Source organism: Myxine glutinosa, chromosome 4 (assembly GCF_964187855.1).
Source record: "Myxine glutinosa chromosome 4, kmMyxGlut1.1, whole genome shotgun sequence".
In the NCBI taxonomy this organism is placed as follows: Eukaryota; Metazoa; Chordata; class Myxini; order Myxiniformes; family Myxinidae; genus Myxine; species Myxine glutinosa.
Window position 1 is genome coordinate 5,466,677 of NC_136264.1, and position 27,189 is coordinate 5,493,865.

Below are 27,189 nucleotides of genomic sequence, written 5' to 3' on the forward strand. Positions count from 1 at the left end.
GGTTAGCAGGACACTGCCTTCAACTGGCTGCGGGTGCGACGGTGCCGATATTTGGGATGCGGGGTTGTGGAGATGTGGTTGGGTAGTTTGGGGGTCAATGTGGTGTTATGGGTGTCCGAGGTGTGTGGACCATGTCGTTTGGATGAGTTTCCTGGGGGAGCATGGCTGTTGACTAGACCTTGGGTGTGGTCAAGTGTGGGTGGGCACTGGGGGCTGCGAGAGGTGCAGGGGACGTGATGTAGATGCCACGCACTGCGACCGTTCCCCCTAGGTCTGAGGTTTTGGGATTGGTGGAGTTAGCAGCAGGTGCTCACGACATTGGCCAGCTGGGGCTAGTGGAGCCGTTGTCCTCACAGGGGGCTGAACGATGGATGGTGGGTCGCACCCTTATGGACACTCATGGGCCATGTTGACGTTTCGACTGCTCAACTTGTCCCGATGGCCCTTGCACGGTAGAGGTGCGGAGCTGTCGTAGCCAAATGTAGTAGTGTAGTAAAGAGCACCAGAGTAGGCGGATCCACATACTTGCCAGTACAGGGTGATAAAAGAGCAATTTGGAAGAATTGGATTGGCCCTATGGGATAAATTTTGGGATTCTGTAGGGTGGATGACACTCTTGGACCCGACCAACCTCCAACAGCCTGCGCTTGAGGTAAGTGATGTGATGTTTACTGTCCCAGGCTTCAGGACTTGCTTATGTAAATTGAGACATGAGTAATTTGGAATAGGGGGTGGGTGAGAGTGATGGCATGGCTGGTGAGGGGATTGGAGTGTGAGCCACAAAGTGTCTTGTGGGTGGCGTTTGTTTATGTGTAGAGGTTTCTTGTTTTTGTGTGGTCGAGAGGATGGAAATTGAGTTATGATTGGTATGGTAGTTATTGAAATGTTTGTGCATTGTGAATGGGAATTTGACATGAAAGCAGGCCATGGCAGTACCTTTTTGTGACATCTTTTGATTGGAAATGTGGTTGAGAATTGAGTGGCAGCGGGGGAGGAAATGTTTTTGTGGATTTTGTGTGTGGGGAAGGTGTGTGTGTCCGCAGATATGGATCAAGCTCCGGAGGAGCGGTGACTGCAGCCCCCTCTGTGGTAATTTCCCCTGGCAGCCAGTGGTGTCTGCAAATCGGGAGCCCGTCGGCAGGGGGGGGGGGGGGGGAGGAGGGGGTCTCTGTGTGGGTGCCCCACGGCATGGAGGCCTTTGGTAACTGGTGAAGCTGTGTGAAAGCCTGAGGCGACGGTGCCTGGTGTGGAGACCTCCCTGGCGGGACGACAGCATATGGAGTTGTTTGGCTGTCAGGGGGCCAAGAGTTAAAGGAGCGGGGGGGGGGGGGGGGTGAAGAAGTCGTAAGTCTGGCAACTTGTTTTAGGCTGCGGGCATCACAGCCTGAAGTGCCCCCGTCATCTTGCTTGTTTCGTACCTTCCCGCTGCCAAGTAGAAACGCACACACATGTGTATGACGTATATGCCATGGTCCTGAAGGGGGGGGGGGGGGGGGGGTGGAGGGGAGGTGAAATACGTGCTTTGTGATGATTTTTGTGTTTTGATGATTCTTGAAATGTGGTTATGGGTTTGTGTGAATGAATGGGGGCGAAATCCACCGTGCCATGTCACTCACTTGTAACACCAGGTCAGGGCCGGCAGAAATTTGTGGTGCATTGGGATGGCCCTGCAGGTAACGTTGAGTCTTGTGGCACCCACCGGGGGGACGTGGTCTATAGGAAGGGATTGTACAAATGTTTTTATTGAAATTTTCCTTTTTTGATGGTTAAGTTTTGTGTGTTGCTGTTTTCTCTTCCTCCCCCCCTCCCCGCATGTATTGACTCCACCATATTTGATGAACGCCTTGGAGGAACAGTTATATATATATATATATATATATATATATGTAACAGCTTGTTCGGCTGTCCGTTCCTTGGAAAGATTTTAATCACGAGGAACACTAGAATATATACACGAGCCGAAAGCACCCGGCGTTGCCCGGGTTCTTTTTGAATGAATTTACTACTATAATTAAGCTTTTACTTGTGGCCTTAGAAGATTGACTACTATAATTAAGCTTTTACTTGTGGCCTTAGAAGATTGACTACTATAATTCAGCTCAGCTTTTAATTGAGAAATGGGCCCAGCTCGGCCGAGGTGGGCCTCGACCGGTCTCACTACCTAGCCTAAAACCTTCCCGGGGCCCGTGCCGACATTTTTGGTTCTTTTTTTTAATGAATTTACTACCATAATTCAGCTTTTACTTGTGGCCGTAGAAGATTGACTACTATAATTCAGCTCAGCTTTTAATTGAGAAATGGGCCCAGCTCGGCCGAGGTGGGCATCGACCGGCCTCGCCACCTAGCCTATAACCTTCCCGGGGCCCGTGCCGACATTTTTGGTTCTTTTTTTAATGAATTTACTACCATAATTCAGCTTTTACTCGTGGCCGTAGAAGATCGACTACTATAATTCAGCTCAGCTTTTAATTGCGAAATGGGCCCGGCCCGGCCGAGGTGGGCCTCGGCCGGTCTCACCACCTAGCCTAAAACCTTCCTGGGGCCAGTCCCGACATTTTTTGTATTGTAGGTTTCCTCCTATCTTTTACCATTCAGGAGATATTAGCTTGCGCAGACAAACAAACAAAAACTTTCTTTTATATATATATATAGATAATCTAATTGGTTCCCTGATGAGTTTTTTTTGTTTTCTGCCAGTGATCCTTTTAAGTCAACAGATGATTGATAAATTGCAAAAGGAGTCATGGCAACTTTTGAGAATTTGGTTTTTCCCTTTCGACTTTTGAAATAACTATTTCATCTTGTGTGCTCTTCCAGGCTGAGGGTGAGCATTATTCAACACGATTACCTGTGGAGGATGCATTTTCAACACCTCATGTCATTGGTGGTCTTTGTATGGCCAAAAGCAAGTGTCGGAGATGTTTTGAATGTATGCATGGACGCCAAGCACCACAAAACTAACCCAGGACCAGAAGACGACCTCCATGGACAAGTAAGTTTTTAATTGTGTGTGTGTGTGTGTGTGTGTGTGTGTGTGTGTGTGTGTGTGTGTGTGTGTGTGTGTGTGTGTGTGTGTGTGTGTGTGTGTGTGTGTGTGTGTGTGTGTGTGTTCAGAAGCTAACGGAACACACCAAGCAAGCTGCTTTCTAATTTTATTTATTTTCTTTCTTTTACTTTCTTTCTTTTTTTATTGTCAGTCCAGAAATCCATTTGAGGAACTCCTTCACTACCCCGTGATATATGTCGGCAGCTTTATCAAATAACTGAGCAACCATCTGAAATGGTCTTATTTTCTTCACAATGATCCCGAAGACCTTCTCTGTCTTGAGCTGAAAGTTTGCTTTCTCTGATGAGGCCAAAACCTGACTCGTGTTTAACCTATCGCTTTTTTTCAAATTGTAGGTATCTTGATGAAACTGTAGATCGAGACCTTGGTGACTGAAACGAATCCTTAAAATTGATATTTCAATTCTGAAATGCTCCTTGCCACTTTGCCTGAGCAGTGACCTCACTTGCATCTTTTGCCAGATTTGAATATGCCTAAACGGTGGACAAAGGCCAAAATGTGGAATTTGGCAAATCTTAACCAATACCTCAAAAGATGTTCATGAAAATGCCAAAACATTTCTGAGCACAAGTGTTGCGATGAGGAAGTTGAACATGGTTTCAATATCTCGACATCATTGCTTCATGTGTTGCTTGTTGGAGGTCGGGTTGAGAATGGAGGGCGTGCTGAGGATGGAGGGCGTGCTGAGGATGAATGAATGAATGGAGGGCGTGCTGAGGATGAATGAATGAATGAATGGAGGGCGTGCTGAGGATGGATGGCGTGCGGAGGATGGATGGCGTGCGGAGGATGGATGGCGTGCGGAGGATGGGGGCGTGCTGAGGATGAATGAATGAATGGAGGGCGTGCTGAGGATGAATGAATGAATGAATGGAGGGCGTGCTGAGGATGAATGAATGAATGAATGGGAGGGCGTGCTGAGGATGAATGAATGAATGGAGGGCGTGCTGAGGATGAATGAATGAATGGAGGGCGTTTGGGTGGAGAACGAACAAACAGAGGGCGTGCTGAAAACTCATGCCTCCTTTTTCTCACATAATAGGTAAACATAGAAAAATAAATAAAGTTGTTCAATTGAAATTTACAAATTTCCAAAAATCTTCAATGAACTCAAACATTTTGTTTTCTCATGTTTTCTCATGTTATCATTAATTTGGCATCCTTGAAAAGCTACGCATGACTTTATTTCACAAGTTTGCTCATTATGCCTGGAATTTATGCCATTATGCCATTTCACATTGTGGGAGAAACTCCGAGTTTGATGGATTGATCTCGGTGTAATCGAAGATATTCTCACTTCGATGTATTTACCTTAGTTTTATTTAAAAATTTTGGTGTCTGCTTTTGTCTGTACCTAGTGCATCCCTTGGAAGGAAAATGCCTGCTGCACGTCAAACACAAGCCTTGAGGCCCACAAGACGTTATCATACCTTTATACCTTTAACTGGCATCACTGTCACCCTTTGGGTTTCCCAAAGATGAGTGAACAGTGTCGGAGGCATTTCATCCAGGATACATGCCTATACGAGTGTTCACCAAACCTGGGACCTTGGATTCGCAAGGTGAGTGATATTGAAACAAAAGTTTGAAAATGTTAAACTTGTGAAGTTTTTTGTGCAATCTTTGACAGCCATTCCAAAGCTTTTGTGTCACGTGACTGTCCTGCTGAAATTCCTGGTGCTTTTTAAATTTGTACAGTAGTAATAGCAACCTCCCAAGTTAAGTGGAAGAAATGTATCAGGGCTGCTGTCGGTTACATTTCAGCAATGGACCAAGGTACACGTTGCAAGCCAGGTTTTTGGGATACTCGTGATATTTTAGCATTTCACATTGTGGGAGAAACTCCGAGTTTGAAAAGCTTCTGATGGAGACCACCCAGACCTGAGTAAACACTACCCAGGCTGGGAATGAGGACATTAATGATGGCATTTTGAAGGCCAACCAAACACTGCATCTGACAAAGGAACGCCTTTCGAACGTTGACAAAATTGTGCAGTGGCCCCAAAATGTTAACTGTACCAGGATTGCACAGGAACTAGGCTTTTCCCATGGAAGTGTACTGCACATACAGAACAAAAAATTGGGAAAGAAGAAAATATGTCCCAAACGGATTTCCTGTACGCTTATTGATGATTGGCTAATTGGATGAATGCTGATGTGCAAGACTTACATGTAGTGTTGGAAACATTATGGTGATGTCTTCCTGGAGTGCTTCCTGATATGTAAATCATTTCTGTGTGTAATCGGAAGTGCATTCATTCTGTCCATGGCTATGTAAGCCATATGCTGAATGGTGGGCACCAACGATGCGAAGGAAAACTTCTTGTTACAGCCAGGGAATACTTGATTTGATGCACATGGTATTTTCTTACCAAGGCCTTGTGCTTTGCCTTGATATCCTGTACCCCAGGATCAACCAGGGTCCTATTATACAGACTTGGCATTTAATATGGAATATTTTTTTTGTGGGGGTGAACTTACTTTTCAAGATGTCTTAGAACCAAAAGTTCATTGCAATTATGTTGAAATTATTCTAGATTTTGTTAATGTGACCTTTAAAAGATACAAAAACCACATTTGACATTTCGAAGCAAATAAATTGATCCTTGAAAGTGATGGAAACTGATATCGAACTCAATTCACGGACAGTACTGTGTTAAACTTCTGTACGTTTTCCAGAAGTATCTCATTTATTTTGCACATTAGCCAAAATTTTTTTTAACAAAAACAAATGAAAATTACGACTGGGATTACGGACAGTAAAATTACAGTTCAGTACTTCGTGTAACCCCCACGGGCATTCAGGAGAGCACGTACATGCTGAGGCATGCTGTTCACGAGATTTGGCAAGGTTTGGACAGGAATCGCTTGCCATGCAGTGACAATAGCCTGCTGCAATTCACGCACAGAGGTCGGCTGCTGGTCCAAGTGGTCGATTTGACGCGTTAATTCTGCCCACAAGTTCTCTATCGGATTCATATCCGGGGACATGGCAGGTCACTCCATATGCTCTACACCACGGTCAGCAAGAAAGTGTTGGATCATGCGAGCACGATGAGGCCGTGCATTGTCATCTTGGAAGACAAAGTTTCCTCGAAAGGCTGCACGAGCAAATGGAAGCAATGTTTCTTCCAGAATGACCCTGTACTTGAACTGGTTCAGGTTTCCATTCAGAACAACCAGGTCAGTTTTGTCCCCTGCATGAAAAGCAGCCCAAACAGTCACCCCACCACCTCCCGCTTTGACTCTTGGCACTATACAATCTTCGTTTTAGGCTTCATGCATTTGTCTGCGCACTCGGACGCGGCCATCTTGACGATAGACCAGAAATCTAGACTCGTCACTGAAGATCACGTGATTCCAGTGTCCTGGCTGCCATTGATGGTGCTCTCTGGCCCACTGCAATCGGCGCTGGCGGTGTTGTCTCGTCAGGCGTGGCTTTCTCAGGGGACGCCTGGCACGATAGCCTGCTTGAATCAGTCGTTGGTTGACTAGCCTTCTGGATACAGGCACATTTGTCAGTTGCTGCCGCTCAACCCTAAGCCGATTAGCTGACTTGGTACGGCCATTGCGGACTAACCGGTGCAGCTGGCGATCATCCCTCCTTGTGGTTCTGCGGGGACGTCCTGGCCTCGGTATTGGAGTAGGGACACCCCTCTGAGCATTTCGTTTCAGGATCTTTGACACCTGACCTTGAGTGATGCCATACTGCCGAGCAATAGCACGCTGTTTCATGCCGTAATTTCGCAAAGCCACCACTCCATGACAAACGGCATTGTCGAGTTGACGGACCATCTCCAGAGGAAGCGGCAATAACTTTTGGAGACGTGCAGCGTCTTAGTTTTCCACTAATACAGAACGCAACAACCCTTGTATACCCGACTGTGAAGCCAATCATCAAATGCACCTGTCCGTACATTTTGCCACGCCACCTGTGATATAATCCTGTTGTTGACTTCTTGCTGTGACAGACAATCAGTGACGTGGTTCTTTTAACAAATAAATCACCAAAGTGTAAAAGAAACTCACCAGATTGATATGCTGAGTTAAGAAAGTAAACCCAAGTCAAGGAAAAAAAAATATTCCCTATTAAATGCCAAGTCTGTATGAAGGGACTGTCCCATTGATCACTATTTAATCAAATGAAAGGCAAAATACTGCATTGACATCAGATGGAACCCCAATAAGCACAGAGCAAAGAAAGAATCATCAGGAGAAACCTGAATCGGAATCTGGTTTCAGATACTATTTCTCTACCCTTAAAATCAACCAGGCGCAGCCAAGTGAGCATTATCTGGTTCCGTCAAGTCGAGTCCGACTTATGGTGACATTCATGATCGGATTTCTCCACACATCCTTACCCTGCACTGCTTCCCAAAGCTCTGGGAGAGACAACTTGATTGCTTCCAATCTGTGGTATTTTTGTCCCCCGTCGCACCGCGGAGCGAAAGGGGGACTATGGTTTTACCCTCCGTTCGTGTGTGCGTGCGTGCGTACGTGCACGCGTACGTGCACTGCAAAAACGTTATAAAAGTAAGCGAAGGACCAAATTCTAATTTGGTGTGTGGGTGCAACTAGGCATATGGAAGAACCCTATTGAAAATTAGGTCGCCACGTCAAAATCCAAGATGGCTGTCACCATATCTAAACCTTGTGAGCGTGGTCTTGAAAAGTAAATGTCTGAACATTGTGAGCGGAATACCTTGGAAAATAAATAAACTACTAACTTCTAATCCGGTGTGTGGGTGTATATCGGCACAAGGAAGAACGCTATTGAAAATTGCGTCGCCACGTCAAAATCCAAGATGGCTGCCACCATATATGTCTGAACCTTGTGAGCGGAATATCTTGAAAAATAAACCAACTACTCACTTCTAATGTGGTGCGCGACTGTATCTAGGCATAAGGAAGAACGCTATTGAAAATTGGGTCGCCACGTCAAAATCCAAGATGGCTGCCACCATATATGTCTGAACCTTGTGAGCGGAATATCTTGAAAAATAAACCAACTACTAACTTCTAATCTGGTGTGTGGGTGTATCTACGCACATGGAAGAACGCTATTGAAAATTGGGTCGCCACGTCAAAATCCAAGATGGCCGCCACCATATATGTCTGAACCTTGTGAGTGGAATATCTTGAAAAATAAATGAACTACCAACTTCGAATATGGTGTGTGGTTGTATCTATGCATAAGGAAGAACGCTATTGAAAATTGGGTCGCCACGTCAAAATCCAAGATGGCTGCCACCATATATGTCTGAACCTTGTGAGTGGAATATCTTGAAAAATAAAGCAACTACTCACTTCTAATCTGGTGCGCGACTGTATCTAGGCATAAGGAAGAACGCTATTGAAAATTGGGTCGCCACGTCAAAATCCAAGATGGCCGCCACCATATATGTCTGAACCTTGTGAGTGGAATATCTTGAAAAATAAACGAACTACTAACTTCTAATCTGGTGTGTGGGTGTGTCTCCAACCGACTCGCAAATATTATCGATTCTTCCATGTTTTCTGCGTCTTCCACTTTGTCAACTCGCATCACTTCACCGACGGGGGACCTAGGCGTAACGCTTGTTAACATTAATCTCCAAACCACATATCAAAACAAAATCTTCTTCCTCTTTCTTCTACTGGTAGTTCCAGTTGCAATGTATGGATGTGAGTCATGGACAGAGCATTCCCCATCCTCTTCTTGGTTTTTGTTTTGTCACATCGTTGTCCTTTTAGATCTTTATCAATCTTGACGTTGCTGTTCTCCCCAATGTGAACCGTCCATTGATTTCTCCTCCACATTCTCCACTCACTTCAATCTTGGATCCCAGGAAGATGAAACTTTTCTTTTTTTAGGTTCATTTTTTATGGATGAATTCTTTTTTTAGGTTAAATATTGGTATGAATTTTGGGGTAGAGTGATGTATAAATCAGGTAGATCTGTGTAGGTATCATGCTCCGATTATTGTGATAGGGAACCCCCCATGTAATTTTGTTTAGGCGGTTTGTTCTCGTAAGGGTATCTTTGTGATCATACAAGGATGATCATTGTGCCAACTAGAGTAGGGATTATGTTAATTCCCCTGTTCGTGAGACCTGGTGATTTATCCCTTGTCCCTTATGGCACCACACATAAACACAAGTGAGGAATCCCACCATTAAAAGCACCACATATAGCAAATAATGATAATAATGGAAACCCACCCGGAAGCCAGTTTGGGCGCTGCCGTGAACCACACTGTGGGGAAACACACATCAGAGCAGGCCGGCCGGGAGCCATGCCCAGAAGGACTCGCTATTGGGCAAGAGTCAACCAACCAAAGGCTAGAGTAAAGAAGGACTCGTGATTGGTCAAGGCAGGGGCAAGAAGGAGCCAGCTGTGATTGGTCAAGGGAAGATTATAAAAAGGGAAGAGAAACCGACATTTTCTCTCCACTCTTCTTCTCGTTTGGTCCTCCTTCTTGTTCTGGATCCCTTTTGCATTGGACCCTCTCTTGCGCTTGGGCCTTCTGCTCGACCTGGTCTATCTCCCCGCTTGATTTGGTTCTGGACATCGCGAGCGATTGCGCGTGGACGAGGGTGGCTTGCCGCTGGAATACCACAAGGCAGGGGTGAGCGGGAAGCCTGGTGAGGCCTAGCAGCGCGCGAACGAGGCGGATTGAGGCCTACTTCCCACCAACACCAGAGCTACAGCCAGAGTGTGCGCTTGGACGGGATGATCGCCGCCAAGGCGCCAATCGAGCTGAGGGCACAATAACATACACATTTATTTTCATTCCTTTTATTATCCCTTCATCCGTGTGTAAGTCTGGTTTGTGGGATCCCAAATTAAATTATAGTTTCATCGTCGCATTTCTCTTGTCCCGGCATTCCGTTATAAATAAATCTTTTCATTATTTTCCCCTGTACATTTTACATCGGTTTTCGCTCGAGTTAATTTCCATAGGTTTGAAGGCTGCCGTGGGGGACCGACAGGTAAAATCTTCCAGCTTCTTCTTCTTCCTTCCTCCCATGCTTATATTGTGAGTCCGTATTTGATCGTTGCCTCGAAGTAACGCTCGATCGCTATCCGTGGCGCTCCCGGTATTAACTGAGAGCAGTCACATGACAATATATACATATACAGACTTGGCATTTAATATGGAATTTTTTTTTTTCTTGACTTGGGTTTACTTTCTGAACTCAGTATATCAATCTGGTGAGTTTCTTTTACCCTTCGGTGATGTCTTTGTTGAAAGAACCATGTCACTGATTGTCTTTCGCAGCAAGAAGTCAATAACAGGATTATATCACAGGTGGCGTGACAAAATGTAAGGACAGGTGCATTTGACGATTGGCTTCACAATCGGGTATATAAGGGTTGTTGCGTTCTGTATTAGTGGAAAACAACTGCTGCACGTCTACAAAAGTTATTGCCGCTTCCTCTGGAGATGGTCCGTCAACTTGACAATGCTGTTTGTCATGGAGTGGTGGCTTTACGAAATTCTGGCATGAAACGGCGTGCTATTGCTTGGCAGTATGGCATCATTCAAGGTCAGGTGTCAAAGATCCTGAAACGAAAAGCTCAGAGGGGTGTCCCTACTCCAATACCGAGGACAGGACGTCCACACAGAACCACAAGGAGAGATGATCGCCAGCTGCACCGGTTAGTCTGCAATGGCCGTACCAAGTCAGCTAATCGGCTTAGGGCTGAGTGGCAGCAACTGACAAATGTGCCTGTATCCAGAAGGCTAGTCAACCAACGACTGGTTCAAGCAGGCTATCATGCCAGGCGTCCCCTGAGAAAGCCACGCCTGACCAGACAACACAGCCAGCGCCGATTGCAGTGGGCCAGCGAGCACCATCAATGGCAGCCAGGACACTGGAATCACGTGACCTTCAGTGACGGGTCTAGATTTCTGGTCTATCGTCAAGATGGCCGGGTCCGAGTGTGCAGACAAGTGCATGAAGCCCACAACGAAGATTGTATAGTGCCAAGAGTCCAAGCTGGAGGTGGTGGGGTGACCGTTTGGGCTGCTTTTCATGCTGGGGGCAAAACTGACCTGGTTGTTCTGAATGGAAACCTGAACAAGTTCAAGTACAGGGCCATTCTGGAAGAAACATTGCTTCCATTTTCTCGTGCAGCCTTTCGAGGAAATGTTGTCTTCCAAGATGACAATGCACGGCCTCATCGTGCTCGCATGATCCAACACTTTCTTGCTGACTGTGGTGTAGAGCATATGGAGTGGCCTGCCATGTCCCCGGGTATGAATGCTATAGAGAACTTGTGGGCAGAATTAACGCGTCAAATCGACAACTTGGACCAGCAGCCGACCTCTGTGCGTGAATTGCAGCAGACTATTGTCACTGCATGGCAAGCGATTCCTGTCCAAACCTTGGAAAATCTCGTGAACAGCATGCCTCAACGTGTACGTGCTCTCCTGAATGCTCGTGGGGGTTACACGAAGTACTGAACTGTAATTTTACTGTCCGTAATCCCAGTCATAATTTAGCTTTTGTTGAAAAAATTTTTGGTTAATGTGCAAAATAAAGAGATACTTCTGTAAAACGTACAGAAGTTGAACACAGTACTGTCCGTGAATTGAGTTCGATATCGGTTTACATCACTTTCAAGGATCAATTTATTTGCTTCGAAATGTCAAATGTGGTTTTTGTTTCTTTTAAAGGTCACATTAACAAAATCTAGAATAATTTCAACATAATTCCAATGAACTTTTGGTTCTAAGTCATCTAGAAAAGTAAGTTCACCCCCACCAAAAAAATATTCCATATTAAATGCCAAGTCTGTATAACAAAAACAGCTTTTTCACTTTCCTTCTTCACTCTCTGCAGTATTTTTATCAAGTCCTCTTCACTTTCTACCAACAGTGGTATCATCAGCATACCTTAGGTTTGTATTTTCAGCATACCTTAGGTTGGTATCAGCATACCTTAGGTTGGTATCAGCATACCTTAGGTTGGTGTCATCAGCATACTTTAGGTTGGTATCATCAGCATACCTTAGGTTGGTATCATCAGCATACCTTAGGTTGGTATCATCAGCATACCTTAGGTTGGTATCATCGGCATACCTTAGGTTTGCATTGTCGGCATACCTTAGGTTGGTATCGTCGGCATACCTTAGGTTGGTATCATCGGCATACCTTAGGTTTGCATTGTCGGCATACCTTAGGTTGGTATCGTCGGCATACCTTAGGTTGGTATCGTCGGCATACCTTAGGTTGGTATCGTCGGCATACCTTAGGTTGGTATCGTCGGCATACCTTAGGTTGGTACCGTCGGCATACCTTAGGTTGGTATCGTTGGCATACCTTAGGTTGGTATCGTCGGCATACCTTAGGTTGGTATCGTCGGCATACCTTAGGTTGGTATCGTCGGCATACCTTAGGTTGGTATCGTCGGCATACCTTAGGTTGGTATCGTCGGCATACCTTAGGTTGCTGTCGTCGGCATACCTTAGGTTGGTATCGTCGGCATACCTTAGGTTGGTATCGTCGGCATACCTTCGGTTGGTATCGTCGGCATACCTATGGCTGGTATCAGCATACCTTAGGTTGGTGTCATCAGCATACCTTAGGTTGTTACATCTTCCTCCAATCCTGACTCTCGGCTCTATCATCCATGTTTAATTTCTTCATGATGTCCTCACTATTACACATTGAACGAGTAAGAGGATAGAATGAACCCCCTGTCGGACCCTTTTTGTCCCCCGTCGCACCGCGGAGCGAAAGGGGGACTATGGTTTTCCCGTCCGTCCTTGCGGGCGAGCGTGCATGCGTAAGCGAAGGACCGAATTCTAATTTGGTGTGTGGGTGCAACCCACATCAAAATCCAAGATGGCCACCGCCATGTATGTCTGAACCTTGTGAGCGAAATATCTTGAAAAATAAACGAACTACTAACTTCTAAGTTGGTGTGTGGGTGTATCTATGCATAAGGGAGAACGCTATTGAAAATTGGGTCGCCACGTCAAAATCCAAGATGGCCGCCTTGCGTCTTCCACTTTGTCAACTCAACTCACATCACTTCACCGACGGGGGACCTCGGCGTAACGCTTGTTGCCATTCCAAACCATTTGGTCTCTCCATACTCTTTTCTTACTGTATCATCTTGCTTGTGTACAGGCTTCTTATCTGACCTTCCAGGTGTTCCAACATGCCCATTTCTCAGTATAATCCTCATCAATTCATAATCGACACAGTTGAAGGCTTTGCTATCTATATACAACAGTGTGTGTTTGTTTGTTTGTCCCCCTTCATAAGTGTAGGCTTTAAAGTTCAATCTTTTTAACACAAATGTGTGTTCACTACTGTATTTTTGAGAATTAAAATAAACCTCTAACATTTTCCATGAAAGACTAATTATGTCTCTTCTATTGGAAATGTAGACGGTGGCTTGGAAACCGAGCCTCAAGGGCGGTGTGCAGAAGCGTTTTTTTATTTTTTATTTTTTTATAACAATAAATACAAGGCACAGGGAGGTGAAATTTGCTGCTTGTGAGATTTGTGATTTGATCTCTTGTCTCTCTTCCTCTTCTGAAACCTGCTTTCTTGATGGGCATTTCTCACTTCATGAAGCCTTGTATTCTGTGTTATTTTCTTTCTCTTCTGGCCATTATCTCAGGCACCTTTTGAGTTAGGAAGCTGATATTTCGACATGACAATGACCAAGTGATTTGGCTGGAAAAGGTTTTTTTTTTAAATTGATTAGTCAATCGATTAATTATTTAATTATTCGATTAATGACCTGATTAATAATAAAAAAATAAGTTACAGATTCAGATGAAACTGCGGTGGTTTAGGTATTCTTTTAGCCAATTGAATAATTATTTCATTATTGTTTGATTATTATTTATTTATTTATTTTTCATTATTAATCTATTAATTTTCTTATCTGGGAAATATCTTACGCACCTTTTGAGGTAGGAAGCTAATATTTGGACAACAGTGACCGAGTGATGTGGCTCCAAAGGATATTTTTGATTTATTAATTAATCAATGAATCGATTAATTAATTATTTATTGATCAATTAAATATTAATTTTTTTGATTAATGGCTTATTTAATTAATTTTCAAAAAGTTACAGCTTCGGATGAAGCATTGGTGGTTTAGGTATGCTATTAGCTAATTGATTAAGAAAATATTTTATGATTATTATTTATTGCTTTTAATTATGCAATTATTCAATCAATTATTGTACACCTCTCCCTCCCAATACAATCTGAGTTTCACGGCGGTATTGCCGGACGCCGAAGGTGCCCTGGCAATGCCGTGCTGGAGGATATTGAATTATTTGGCATAGGGGCGGTATACTTTGAATGTATCTGTACTTGTTATTATTATTATCGACATCATTAAAACGCTTATTTCTGACGTTAGTAATTGGAACTTCTCTCCAGCTATTGCTCCTGTCGCCCTAAGATATGTGTGATACTATGTAGTTATGACTAACCCTTCCATATAAGCATACATATGTCTCCAAATGTCTATGTGTGGAATAAAAGCTGAAAATCAGTGAAAAGTTTTGAATAACCCGCGCCATTTTGTTTTACGCACAGTGAGACGTTGCACTTTATACCGTGGAGAACAAGAAGACGTCCCGATATGTGCCGGACGCGCAGCGACTCGAGAGGCATGCTACGCCTTTTAATACAAATATAAATGCGATCAGAAATGTAAAGGGGATACTTGCCAGTAACCACACTATAAGAGACAATACTGCAGTTGAATACAAAGTGATATTCAGGAGATCCGCCAGAATGAATGTTGGTGCCAACTGGCACAATTATTTTGAAAGGAAGCGGAAAGGAAGAGGAAGGGCAAGTTAGTTTGTATGAACATAAACACTATTTATGCCCGTGATTTTCACGGGTTACCCCTAGTTATTATTATTTTGATTACATCCTGTGAGTGCTGGTTATGTCATTGCTGGGAGCGTTGTTGTGCTGCTGATGCGGTGCCCCCATGTTTCCAGTAAGCTGGTACTCGTTTTGCTGACCTTGGAAGGATGACAGGCTGAGTCAACCCACCTGGTCTTATTTCACAGAATGACAGGGGCTCGAACAGGACCACAAATGTAGAAGCAGGTTCCATTTCATCAACTGCGAATGCATGGAACCCACGAGTGTTGGGACCATGATTGTCGGGGTCCGACTGTCCAATGCCCTCAAATTATTCACACACCTTAACTTTTTCACATTTTGTTGTGTTACAGCTTGAATTTAAAATTAATTAAATTAAGGTTTTTTTTTTTGTCACTGATCTACTTGTAATACCCCCAAAATGTCAATGGAATTTGTTTTTGGTTTTTTAGAAAATAATTAAAAATGAAATGCAGAAATATCTAATTTACAAAAGTATTCAACCCCCTGAATCAATACTTCGTAGAAGCACCATGCAAGCGATTACAGCTTCGTGTCTGCTTGGGTACTTCTGTATCAGCTTTGCACATCTGTATTTGGGGAGTTTCTCCCATTCATCCTTTCAGATTTGTTTATGCTCTCTCAAGTTAGATGGGAAGTGTCTGAACAGCAATCTTTTCAAGTGTTTCCACAGATTATCAATGGTATTCAAGTCTGGGCTTTGGCTGGGCCACTCAAGGACTTTCACATTCTTGTTCTGAAGCCATTCCAGTGTTGCTTTGGCTGTATGCTTGGGGTCATTGTCTTGTTGGAATGTAAATCTTCACCGCAGTCTAAGGTCTTTTCGCACTCTGCAGCAGGTTCTCCTCAAGGATTTGCCTGTATTTATCTCTATTTTCATTGTTCCATCTATCCCAGTCTCTGCTACTGAAAAGCATCCCCATAGCATGATGCTATCACCACCTTGCTTTATGATTGGGATGGTGTTTGATGTGTGATGAGCTGTGCTCTGTTTCTTCCAGACATAGTGCTTTACATTCAGGCCAAAATGTTCAATTTTTGCTTCATCATACCACAGAATATTTTCCTCATGTTCTGTGAGTCTTTTACATGCCTTTTTGCAAACTCCAGGTGTGCTGTCATGTTCCTTTTTCTCAGGAGTGGCTTCCATTCAATCCCACTCCTCCCTCCAGGTCTTTAAAACAGCTGTTCACCACCATCTCTTATCTTCCCCCATCCAAAACCTTGATCTTTTCTACCCCTGCTAATTCACCCCAGATCCACCTTGTTTGAAATTCCAACTTCTTTCCTGGAAGTCCTGGCAGTGTCCATATGTTTTATACCTTTCCCACCCACCCTTTCCCATGCCCCCCCCCCCCAAAGCCCTCGCCCTCTCTCAGATCTCTCGATGTCTCCATGTCTCTCGGTCCCTGCTCTCAAATGTTGTGTTTGTGTCCTTCCCCCTCTCTCCCCATCTTGTCTACCGCTCCCGATGTTATATGTTTTATGTGTCGGTTTGTCTTTCTGTGTGATTAATGTTCGCTCTTTCACGAGCCTCGATCTTGTATACAAAAAAGAAAAGAAAAAGTGAGGTCACTCTCACATAAAGCCTAGATGTGTGAAGTGCTGCAGAGAATGCTGTCCTTCCAGCAGGTCCTCCCATCTCAGCCAAGGAACTCTGTAGTTCTGTCATTGTGGTCTTTGGGTTCTTGATCACCTCCCTGATCCAGATCCTTCTTGTGGGATCAGGACCACAAATTCCGTGGACTTGATCAGTTTGGTCGGACGGCCAGCTCGAGGAAGAGTCTGGGTAGTTCCATATTCTTTCCATTTCCTAAAGATGGAGCTCACTGTGCTCTTGGGCTCTTGTTTCTAATGATGTGCTCCTGGGAACTTTCAACACTAGAAATTGTTTTATACCCTTCCCCAGATCTAGGCCTCCTCACATTTCTATCTCTGAGTTCTATGGACGGTTCCTTGGACTTCATGGTAGAGTTTCTGCTCTGACATGCACTGTGTTATGTCTTACCTCCCCAAACCCTGGTTACGGTGAACCTCAGTCTCGAGAGGGAATGCGGCAGAAAGATTTGTTATTTTGAGTATTCTAATAAACCATGGTAAAACCACAACAATGCAATTGTAGAACAAAACAAGTAATTGTATTAAGAACTCTCAAATACACAATAATAACACTATTAAAGAAAGTACAATGAAAATATCACTTGCATCAAATGAACAATACAGGTTGAAGTCATGCAGAATAGCAAATCAATAGGCAGTTATCAGCGCAGCTGCGAACAAGGAGTTACGAGGTGAGATGTCGACATGGAAATCCCAACGACAAACACACAATGTACCAGGCAGACGTCTCCTCGACGAAAAATGGCTGATCGGCCTGTAATGGAGGTGAGAAAACCTGAGACGCAGGTTTAATTGCAACCGCAATATGTGACGATGTCGTGGGCAATCCCTTTCCCGGGAAGCCTCAACTCATTCACGACCAGTATCAAAAAAAGTCCGCTCGCAGCCTCTGCGACCCACAGAGGTCTCCTCCTCTCCCTGCAGATCTCCACCTCTCTCCTCTTCCGGTTTCTTTGCCACGTTTTCCTTTTTCCTTCACAAACATTTATTTTTACCTTTTACTAAAGTCATCTCCATTTCCCACAAAAATCTTAACAATATTAGCTGAAACTAAAAATCCTACAAGTACATAATAACAAAGGTGGAAGTGACGAAACCGTAATAACTGTCAACTGTGGGACATTGTATAGAAAGGTGCGTTTCTTTCTTAGTCATCTCCAATCAATTGGAATGGTCACAGGTGGACTCCAATCAAGTTGTCGAGACATCTCAAGGATGATCAAAGGAAATTGGATGCACCTGAGCTCAATTTGGAGTGACATAGCAAAGGGGGTTGAATGCTTATTGACTCAAGATTTCAGCTTTTCATTTTACAGAAACAGAAAAAAAAATCTTACTATAATTCACCAAATGTCCATCCATCTGTCTGTTCGAAGGTACCGTAAAAACTGCTGAACCGATCTCAACGATATTTTGGGTGGATAATCCTGGGATCTCCAGGAGTAAAATAGGCTATTTAGTTTTCCCAATTTCAGCTTTAGTCTCCAGCATTCTCAGGTTTGGACTCACGCATAACATTTGTGTTCCATAACGGTCATTGTTTTCATTGTGACGATGTTGTTTTCCTGGGTGCCGCACAAACGGCTGCACCGATCGCTGCATGGCTGCACCGATCGAACTCGGTGACCTCGGACAAAGACCTTTTATAAGGACACGGGTTGAATCCCTGCTTGAGAGAATTCTAACCCATTTCAACTGAAGGAAACACGTATCGCGAGTACATACGAAATAGCGATTGTGAACACGATTCGTTTAATCTCGACATGAGAGAATCCCACATCGCTATTTGGGTGGTGAATACGCTAACAGATCGCTGTCTCCATCGATCTTGCCAAGGCCGTAACAGTTATCAGCTCAAAATCCTTTTAACTGTTGATTTGGAAGTTTTTACAATGAAGGAAACACGTATCGGGAGTACATACGACATCGGGAGGACTAACTGCACGTGTCTTCAGTATCAAGCTTAAATCTGTAATGGCGGATCTGAAGAGCGGAATGCTTGGAGAAGTGGTGGGCTACTTTGGCATGAAGGAGGATCAGAAACGTGGACTCCCACACTGCCACATCCTGCTGATACTTGCTCCCGCATGACGTTATTTTCCCGGGTGCCGCACAAACGGCTGCACCGATCGAGATTTAACGGATGTTTATATAAATCTTCTTTTTTTTTTAAAGCCTTCAATTTCTGATATTTAGCCTTTTCATTTGGGCCTCCCAATTGAAGCCCCGCCCGAAGGGCGGGTACCGTTGCTAGTATAAAAAATTCCACTTTGACATTATGGGGTATTATGTGTAGGTCAGTGACAAAGAAAAATCTCGATTCAATCAATGATAAATTTAGGCTGTAACAACAAAATGTGCAAAAAGCCAAAGGGTGTGAATACTTTCTGAAGGCAATTTACATTTACATCCATATGATCTGACCTGTTTGGCTGATTTGACCAATTAGTCATCCTGTTTGCCAAAATTAGTTTACCCGTACGAAGCGTGCTTTAACATCGGCGTTGCCCAGGTAAAAATGGGAATTGTAATACCCTTGCATCCACCACAAGGTGGTGCTATGCGGAACACATTTACATCGCTAATTTACATGATCACTAATCAAATTTCTTCATTTTATCTTTTACATACATTCCATAGATCCCGAACAAGGAAAATATTGTCATGAATCTGATGACCCATAACGCAAAACCCTTGATCACAATGTAGCAAATCTTCTAAATTAGGGGATAAACGTCGTTCCAATGCTTTGGCAAAAATCTTCTCATCAACTGATACAAGCGAAACAGGTCACCAACTCGTGATGAGCTGTAGATCTCCTTTCTTCGGAAGGAGTGGTCACCACCGCTCTACGGCAGCTGAGAGGAAGTTCACCACCTTCAATGCTTTTTTCAAGGACTTCTGGCAAGCAGGGGCCTACAAGTGTCTATAAAGCCCTACAAAACACCACTGGGAGGTCATCCAGACATGGTGCTGTTCCTGTAGCCAAAGACATCAGTGATTGTTCCAGCTCATGTAACGTCAATGGAGTTCAAAGATTCACTTTATGCTTCTCTTTTAGCTGAGGAAACTCCATTGTAAAATGCTCCATTGCACTCTCCTGCATTTCCACATTAGAAAGTAACTTCGTAAAGTGTTCAGAAACGACCTTCTTTATCTGGCATTGTGACACACTAATGTTTTCCCCTGGCTTCCTGAGGCATCCCATTTTCTTTTGTGGCACAGATTCTTTTTCCAGATAAAAGAAAACTTGGTGGGTGCATCTATTTTGTGTAAGCAACTTAGTGGGTGCATCCATTTTGTGCAAGTGTGTATTTTGTCCCTGTATTTTGTGTCCTTTTGTGTCTTTGTATGTGTATTTTGTATGTCGTGTATTTTCTCCCTCCTCCGGTATGATAGACCTGAGCCTCGTCCTGGAGGTGGGGTTGCTACTTTCCAGAAGAAAACACTCCATGAATTTTTCTCATAAATAAATGAGTTATTGTGTTAAGTGTAAAAAGAAAACTAATACTAAAAATATATCGTATGTTAAAGGTAAAAATAATAGAGTTTACCAAAAGGGAATATGTTTAGTGTGTGGCTCTAAAAAGTGTCAATTCATTTCTAAGCATAAAAGTGGGGGAGATATACAAAAGTTTTTGTCGGGGAGTAAATTTACAACAACAGGAATACCAGGGGAATTACACCTACCGGGGTATTCTTTCTGTGGTCCAGGAACAAACTTGGATAAAAGATTAGATGAGGCTGAAAATCCTAAACCTTGGTCTAAACCTTTAAATAGGGTTGATGAAGTGTGTATAAAATACTATTTTGATTATGGGAATAGCACTACGTTGGATGAAAAACACGAAACCGACAGCGAAATGTTGTATAATTTGTCTTTGATATAAAATCCAACATTGAGAGAGAAAGTTGATAGATTTATCGTGAAAAAATTGACAAGTGCTAAATTGAGACGGGCTTGGTTATAAAAAAAAAAAAACGATTGAGCTGTAATGGTGTCATCAAGACTGGGGAGCAAATACTTTTAGCTGATGAATTACATAAACCTATAATCACAAAGTTTAAAAGAAGGAAGGTTTATTCTAAAGGCACCAACCACATCTGGTCCGCTGATTTAGTTGAACTAAATAATGATAGGGGATACAAGTATGATTTAACCATTATTGATTTGAGGAGTAGATTTGCCTGGGTTGCTCCTTTAAAAAACAAAAGGGGTAATACTCTAATGTTAGCTTTCAGTGGAATATTTAGTAAAAGCAAAGGGAAACCAAAGAAGTTATGGACTGATGAGGGAACAGAGTTCTATAACGAAATATTTATGAAATTTCTTAAAGATAATGGTATTAAATTATACAGCACCTTTAATGAAGGAAAGGCAGTTGTTATCGAGCGTTTTAATCGCACTTTGAAAGAGAGACTATATAAAAAATTTACACATGTCGGTTCTCAACATTGGGTAGCTTTAATTCAGAGCATTGTGGATAATTACAATAATACATTTCATTCATCAACAAAATCAAAACCATCCGAAACATTTACAAAATTAGAATATGAAAAGGAGAATTAATCTGAGAAAACCCAAGTTCAGAGTTGGTGATATTGTAAGAATATACAGATGGAAAAGCCATTTTGAGAAAGGTTATACAAAGAGATGGACTAATGAACTTTTTTAAATCGTTGATGTAATGGATACAGTTCCTTGGACCTGCAAATTATATGATATGAATGGGGAAGAAATCTTGCGTTCATTTTATTCACAGGAATTACAAAAGACACAGGTAAGCAGATAATACCCTTGAAAGCAATAGGTTGACACTTCACAAGCTACTACTATACAGGAATGGGAGGATTAATGTTGTTGTTTGGGGGTTAGGAATATAGAAATATACCTTATACCTGACTACAATCCTCCTCAATTCTGAGTAGCTCTTCTATGAGACTGCTCTCAAGAAACTCTTCATAATTATTTAGTAGTCGAAGAGTTGTTCTTAAAAATGGGTTTCTCTTTTCACCTTGTATTGAGCACCCAAGTCTAATAGTTAGTGGGGTTTATTTCTTAAAGGAGTTATTTAGAGCTGTTTTAAAGTATCTATCACATTGTTCCACAGCCTCCTGAATTGACTTCGGTTTACTAACAAACTTTTTTAACTTCATAATTGTTAGGTGTTTCGCCGTATTATAACAGTGCTCCATTTATAAGGTAATATTTATAGATGCTTCTTTGCTTAAAATAACATTTTCTTGGTGATTTCGCCATTTCATCTCTGCTCAACAAAGATACTTGTACCAAAAACTAAGTTCCAAAATATTGTTTGTTAATATACTTGATGGTGATGAGTGTTATAAGAAAATTTAATTATTCCCTAAAATAAAACATAAACAAATATTCATTAGTGCACTTAGTGAGTATAATCAAATGCAATCTCCCTCCCCAATTCCTCCTTCCCCCATTTCTCCCTCGCCTTCCCCTCCCTAATTCCCTTCCCCAATTTTCCCTTCCACCACAAGTAGTATGAGAATGGGGTGTCTTGAATGTGCCGACTAACAGCGAACTAATGTAGTGAGTGGAGAATGAGCGTCAGCGAATGTCTGTTGGTTGGTGCTTCAGGACCCCCATTCTCCGAGTACTCACCTGCATGAAGAAGTAAATGTATTTTATTTGCCAGATGTAGGGCGGCCCTTTATATGAACTTTTCTAGAGCATTATTTGGTTCCTCCTAAGAACACAAGGGTAGTCCAGCATGCACACGAGATTTTTTGAATGTCCCTTCTTTTGTATTGTTTGGCATTTTCTACAAGCAATGGAATGTCCCTTCTTTTCTATAATTTGCCACATGGTGCATACCCTTGTATAAAGGGGCCTTTTCTATGCCTCTGGCATTTCCCCAAGAAAATTTTGTGTTTTATGTGTTACCTCTTACATGAGCCTCGACTTTGTATGCAAAAAAAAAAAATCGCTTTCCTCAACTCACCCCCAAAAATACAAACATAACATTTCACTCTGAAAAAATAAAAAAGATGAAAAACAACAGCAACAGAAAAAAAAGTCGATCTCACATGCTCAGTTCCAACTTAATCCTGTATCCCTTGTTTTCAATATCCCGAACTGTGTCTCTTCCTTTGAAAGCTTTTAATTCCTGGTGCACAAAAAACGCTTCAACATTATTTCAAAATGCCTTGCTCTGCTTATTACTCCGTTAAGAACGACTCCATCCATTCTTCTTCATCAAAATCTCCTCCTTTTCTTTCACGAGGCTTATTTCCCAAAACCTCTTTACACCTAAACGCTTAGTTCATCCAGCCTCCTCTTTCACCTGCAGCCAAATTTTCTTCCAGGCCTTCAACCAAAAACATTCATACCACCCCACCCATGAAGTCTGGCGCAGGTTAACCAGTTTGGGAATCCTGATATGTCCACTTTGCAAAGGTTGTGTGCATGCAACAAAAAGTTCCCCTTCATCCATTCATTGTCAAACCACTCCGTGTCAGTGCCCTCTCCGCCAACTGCTTGCCCCTCCCGCTCTCTCTGCTTACCGCTTGCCCCGCCCTCCTCTATGATTCCCCTCGTCCCACCCCTCACTTCTTCCTTCTCCCCTTGATCCTTTCCAGATTTCTACGCCTCATCAGCAGCTCCTCCTCCCTTGCCTCTTGAACTGTGTGGACTCCAAACAACTGAGACCTTCAACCTGACAGATCTCTCAATCCAGGCTGCTGCCAATATACCGGACATCTGTTTTCAAAATCCTTCCTCCCACAAGATGTCCCTTAATTGGTGTCACTCCCTGGCTATTGTCTACTCTGCTTTGACTAACCTGGTCCCCATCCTGGTGGCAGAGTCTCACTGTGCATCAAGAACTCCATTTCTCACTTTCTGTACTGTTCTTACACCTCCTAAAACCAGGGGTACCTCTGGCTGTGACTTCCCCTCCACTCCCACCTCGTGTGTGTGTGTGTGTGTGTGTGTGTGTGTGTGTGTGTATGTGTGTGTGTGTGTGTGTGTGTGTGTGTGTGTGTGTGTGTGTGTGTGTGTGTGTGTGTGTGTGTGTGTGTGTGTGTGTGTGTGTTGTACCGTCCTCCCAACAGTCATGACTCTGTCTACAATCTCTCACTCAGATTACATAGACCAACTTTTAACCACTCATCCCAACTCTTTCTTCCTCATATGTGGTGATTTAAATTGTCACCACGCTAATTGACTGGGTGTTGGTACTTCTCTCCAGCCATGGCCTTCTACAAAGAATGGACAACATCTGTCCAACCTCAAGAATGGATGTTCAACCTTGTCCTTCTCCTTTAAAACCTGGTGGTGCCTTGTTAAGTCTGTCTCTGATGTATGTCCCTCTTCCATCCCTTCCCTCTCCTTAAATGGCACCACAGGCAAATCCGCTCGTTAGAACACAAATACCCAATTTTGTTTGCTTCCAAATTGTGTCCCACACCCCCTTTTTACCCACCCTTCCCAGTCACTCCCAACTGTTCCTGGGCTCCTGCACTTTGTTTTGCATCTGAGAAGGTGGAGAGGTTTCTGACATTGACTCGGATTTTGCAACTGGACTGGACTGGATTTTGCTGGACTGGATTTTGCAGCATCATCTCACGTCCTTATAATCGGTTCTTTTTTTTCCTTTTTTTTGTATACTGAATCGAGGCTCGTGAAAGAGCTAACATTTATTTCACAAACAAATCAACCAGACAAACAAAATATACAAAAAGAGGGAGCGGAAGACAAGATGGGGAGAGAATGCGAAGCACACAACCACAACATTTGAGAGCAGGGAGAAGTGTGGGAGGGAGAGGGCTTGGGGGCAGGAGGCGTGGGGAGGGGAGGGGGGGGGGGGGGGGAGAGGTATAAAACACAAGGGGACCGAAATTAGCGGGGGTAGAAAAGATCAAGTTTTTGGATGGGGGAGAATAAGAGATGGTGGTGAACAGCTGTTTTAAAGACCTGGAGGGTGGAGTGGGATTGAAGAGAATGAGGGAGTTTGTTCCAGAGGCGGGAGAAAAGAGGAATGAAGGAGTTAAGGTGAGCAGAAAGTCTTGATTTTGGCAGTTTAACCATAAGAGGGTTGCAGGCAGATCTTGTGCGACCTGTAGGAATATTTGGGGAACAGAGCCCAGAGAGGGCTGGGGGGGCAACGCCAGAGAGGAGTCGGTAGAAGACGGAAAGACCACCAACCTGCCTGCGGTGAGTGAGTGAAAGGCCCTTGGAGTTAGCTTCATCGCGGGAGATTCCAATGATTCTGAACGCTTTGGTTTCAACAGCGTGAAGACGGGCTAGGTGTGAGGCAGGAGCACCAGACCAGAGGGGAGAGCAGTATTCCATAGAGCTGCAGATGAAAGCCTTGTATGTGGTGAGGAGCTGAGGTGTGCCAAGGAAGGACTTCGCACGACGGAGGATGCCCAGTCGGCGACTGGCTTTGGAGGCCAGATTTGAAATGTGGTTTTCCCAGGAAAGATCATGGCAAATAGTGAGACCCAAAAGCTTGAGTGACAGAACTTCTTGGAGAGGATTATTCATAAAGTGGACGGGAGGGTTTTCCAGTCGGTCTTTTCGGAGAGACATCGTAAGAGTGTGAGATTTATCAGGATTGAAAGACATGTTCCATTTGTTTGCCCAGTCTGTGATTTTGTCCAGGTCTGCAGAGAGTGAGGAGGCTGCAGACTGCCGATCTGAGGGATGAGGAATGGAGCGACAGAGAGTAGAGTCGTCAGCAAAGAGATAGAGAGGATTTTCAAGAGAGTCAGAGAGATCATTGATGAAGACCAGAAAAAGCACAGGGCCCAGAACACTACCTTGGGGAACTCCAGCCTGAACAGGAAGAGGAGATGAGAGAAACCCATTCAGGGCCACACGTTGACTACGACCAGAGAGGAAGTCCGCCAGCCATGCGTGGAGATTTCCATGGATACCAAAGGAGGAGAGTTTGGTGAGCAGAGCAGGGTGCCAGACCGTATCGAAGGCACGTGAAATGTCAAGGGAGACAGCTCTAATTTCGTGTTTGGCGTTGAAGACCTCCATCCATTGTTGTGAAAGCAGAAGCAGCTTGTCCAGAGTAGAGTGACCAGGTCTGAAACCAAATTGATGATCAGAGATCAAGCCATTGGAGAAGAGGAAAGATTTCATATCTGAAGCAATGATGGATTCCATGACTTTGCTGATAATTGGGAGAAGGCCGATTGGTCTGTAGTTGCTGGGATCTGTTTTTGCACCTTTTTTGTGCAAAGCGGTGATGTTGGCTAATTTCCAAGCAGATGGCAGATGACCTTGAGCAAAAGAGAGGGTGAAGAGAACAGAAAGAGGGAGTGAAAGAGCGGAAGAACATGATTTTAGGACCCGTGGGCTGATGCCGTCAGGACCAGTTGCAGAATCAGAGTCGAGGGTTGACAGAAACTTTTCCACCTTGTCAGGAGGAAAGGACACAGAGTCCAGGAGCAGCTGGGTACGACTGGGTACGGTGGGTACAGAGAGGGATGGGTTTGGGACACAAGATTTAGAGGCAAACACAGAGTTGAGGCATTCAGCTTTTTCATGTGTGGAGTCAGCCGTTAAGCCGTTTGAGGTGAGGGAGGGGATGGAGGGGGAACAAACACCAGAAACAGATTTGACCAGACGCCACCAGGATTTGGAAGAGGGAGACAGATAAGAGAGTTCGGTCTTGAGAATGGTGAGATATTGTTTCCTGGCTCTCCTGAGGGTGGACACACACTTGTTTCGGGCTTTGTGGAAGGAAATGAGATTTCCTTCTGTTGGATTTGCTTTCCAGGAGACGAAAGCAAGTTGTTTCAGGGCAACAGCCTCACCACAAGGTTCCGTGTACCATGGACGGGAGGAAGGGTATGACAACTGAAGACGAGATGGGATAAATCTGTGCATGAGAGAGAGCAATTTACTTTGTAAGAATTCCCAGGATGAGTTGATGTCAGTGGCGGTAGAGATGGGAGACCAGTCCAGATGATTGATGGCTGCTTGAAGACCGTGCCAGTTGGCCTGAGTGAAATGCCAGACTCGTCGACGCTGAGGAGGCTCTCTGAGAATGGTCAGAGAGATGTCCACTTTGACAAGCACATGATCAGATGAGCCGATTGGAGAAGAAGAAGAGCAGCAGACATTTTCAGGGAAGTTTGTCATAACCAAATCCAGAAGAGAAGATGCTCCGTTGACTGAGATCCGGGTCGGGAAATTGACAGATTGTGTCAGTCCCAGTGAGTCGCAGAAGTCCTTTGCTGAAGAGCCATGGCTGGTGACAGGGGTACCCACGCCCAGCCAACTGGCATGGTGACAATTGTAATCACCACATATGAGGAAGAGAGAGTTGGGATGGGGAGATAGAAGTTGGTCCATATTATCAGAAAGCGAGATGTAGATCGAGTCATCGCTGTTTTGTAGACGGTACAACACACATATGAACAAAAGGTGGGAGCGAAGGGGAAGCCGTAGCCAAAGGTATTCCTGGGGGTGAGGTGGAGAGAGGGCAGTGGAGGGCGAGTGAGGGACTTTTTTTATAAAGATAGCAACCCCACCTCCAGGACGAGGCTCAGGTCTATCATACCGGAGGAGGGAGTAACCTGGGAGAGATACCAAGGCATCAGAGACATCATGAAGGAGGAAAGTTTCTGTTA

At 43.9% G+C, this 27,189-nt stretch overlaps 1 protein-coding gene across 8 annotated transcripts in view; it reads left to right on the forward strand.

Moving 5' to 3' along the window:
• The window catches only part of LOC137424378 (folate receptor alpha), a 56,835-nt gene that overhangs the window by 17,524 nt on the left and 12,122 nt on the right, over nucleotides 1–27,189 (forward strand). For all 8 annotated transcript variants that reach the window (XM_068111777.2, XM_078775385.1, XM_068111774.2 and 5 more), the window contains exons 2-3: nucleotides 2,818–2,992; nucleotides 4,426–4,629. In XM_068111777.2, the coding sequence (XP_067967878.1) occupies nucleotides 2,858–2,992; nucleotides 4,426–4,629 (339 nt within the window). In that variant the 5' untranslated portion in view covers nucleotides 2,818–2,857. The remainder of the gene's footprint in view (nucleotides 1–2,817; nucleotides 2,993–4,425; nucleotides 4,630–27,189) is intronic.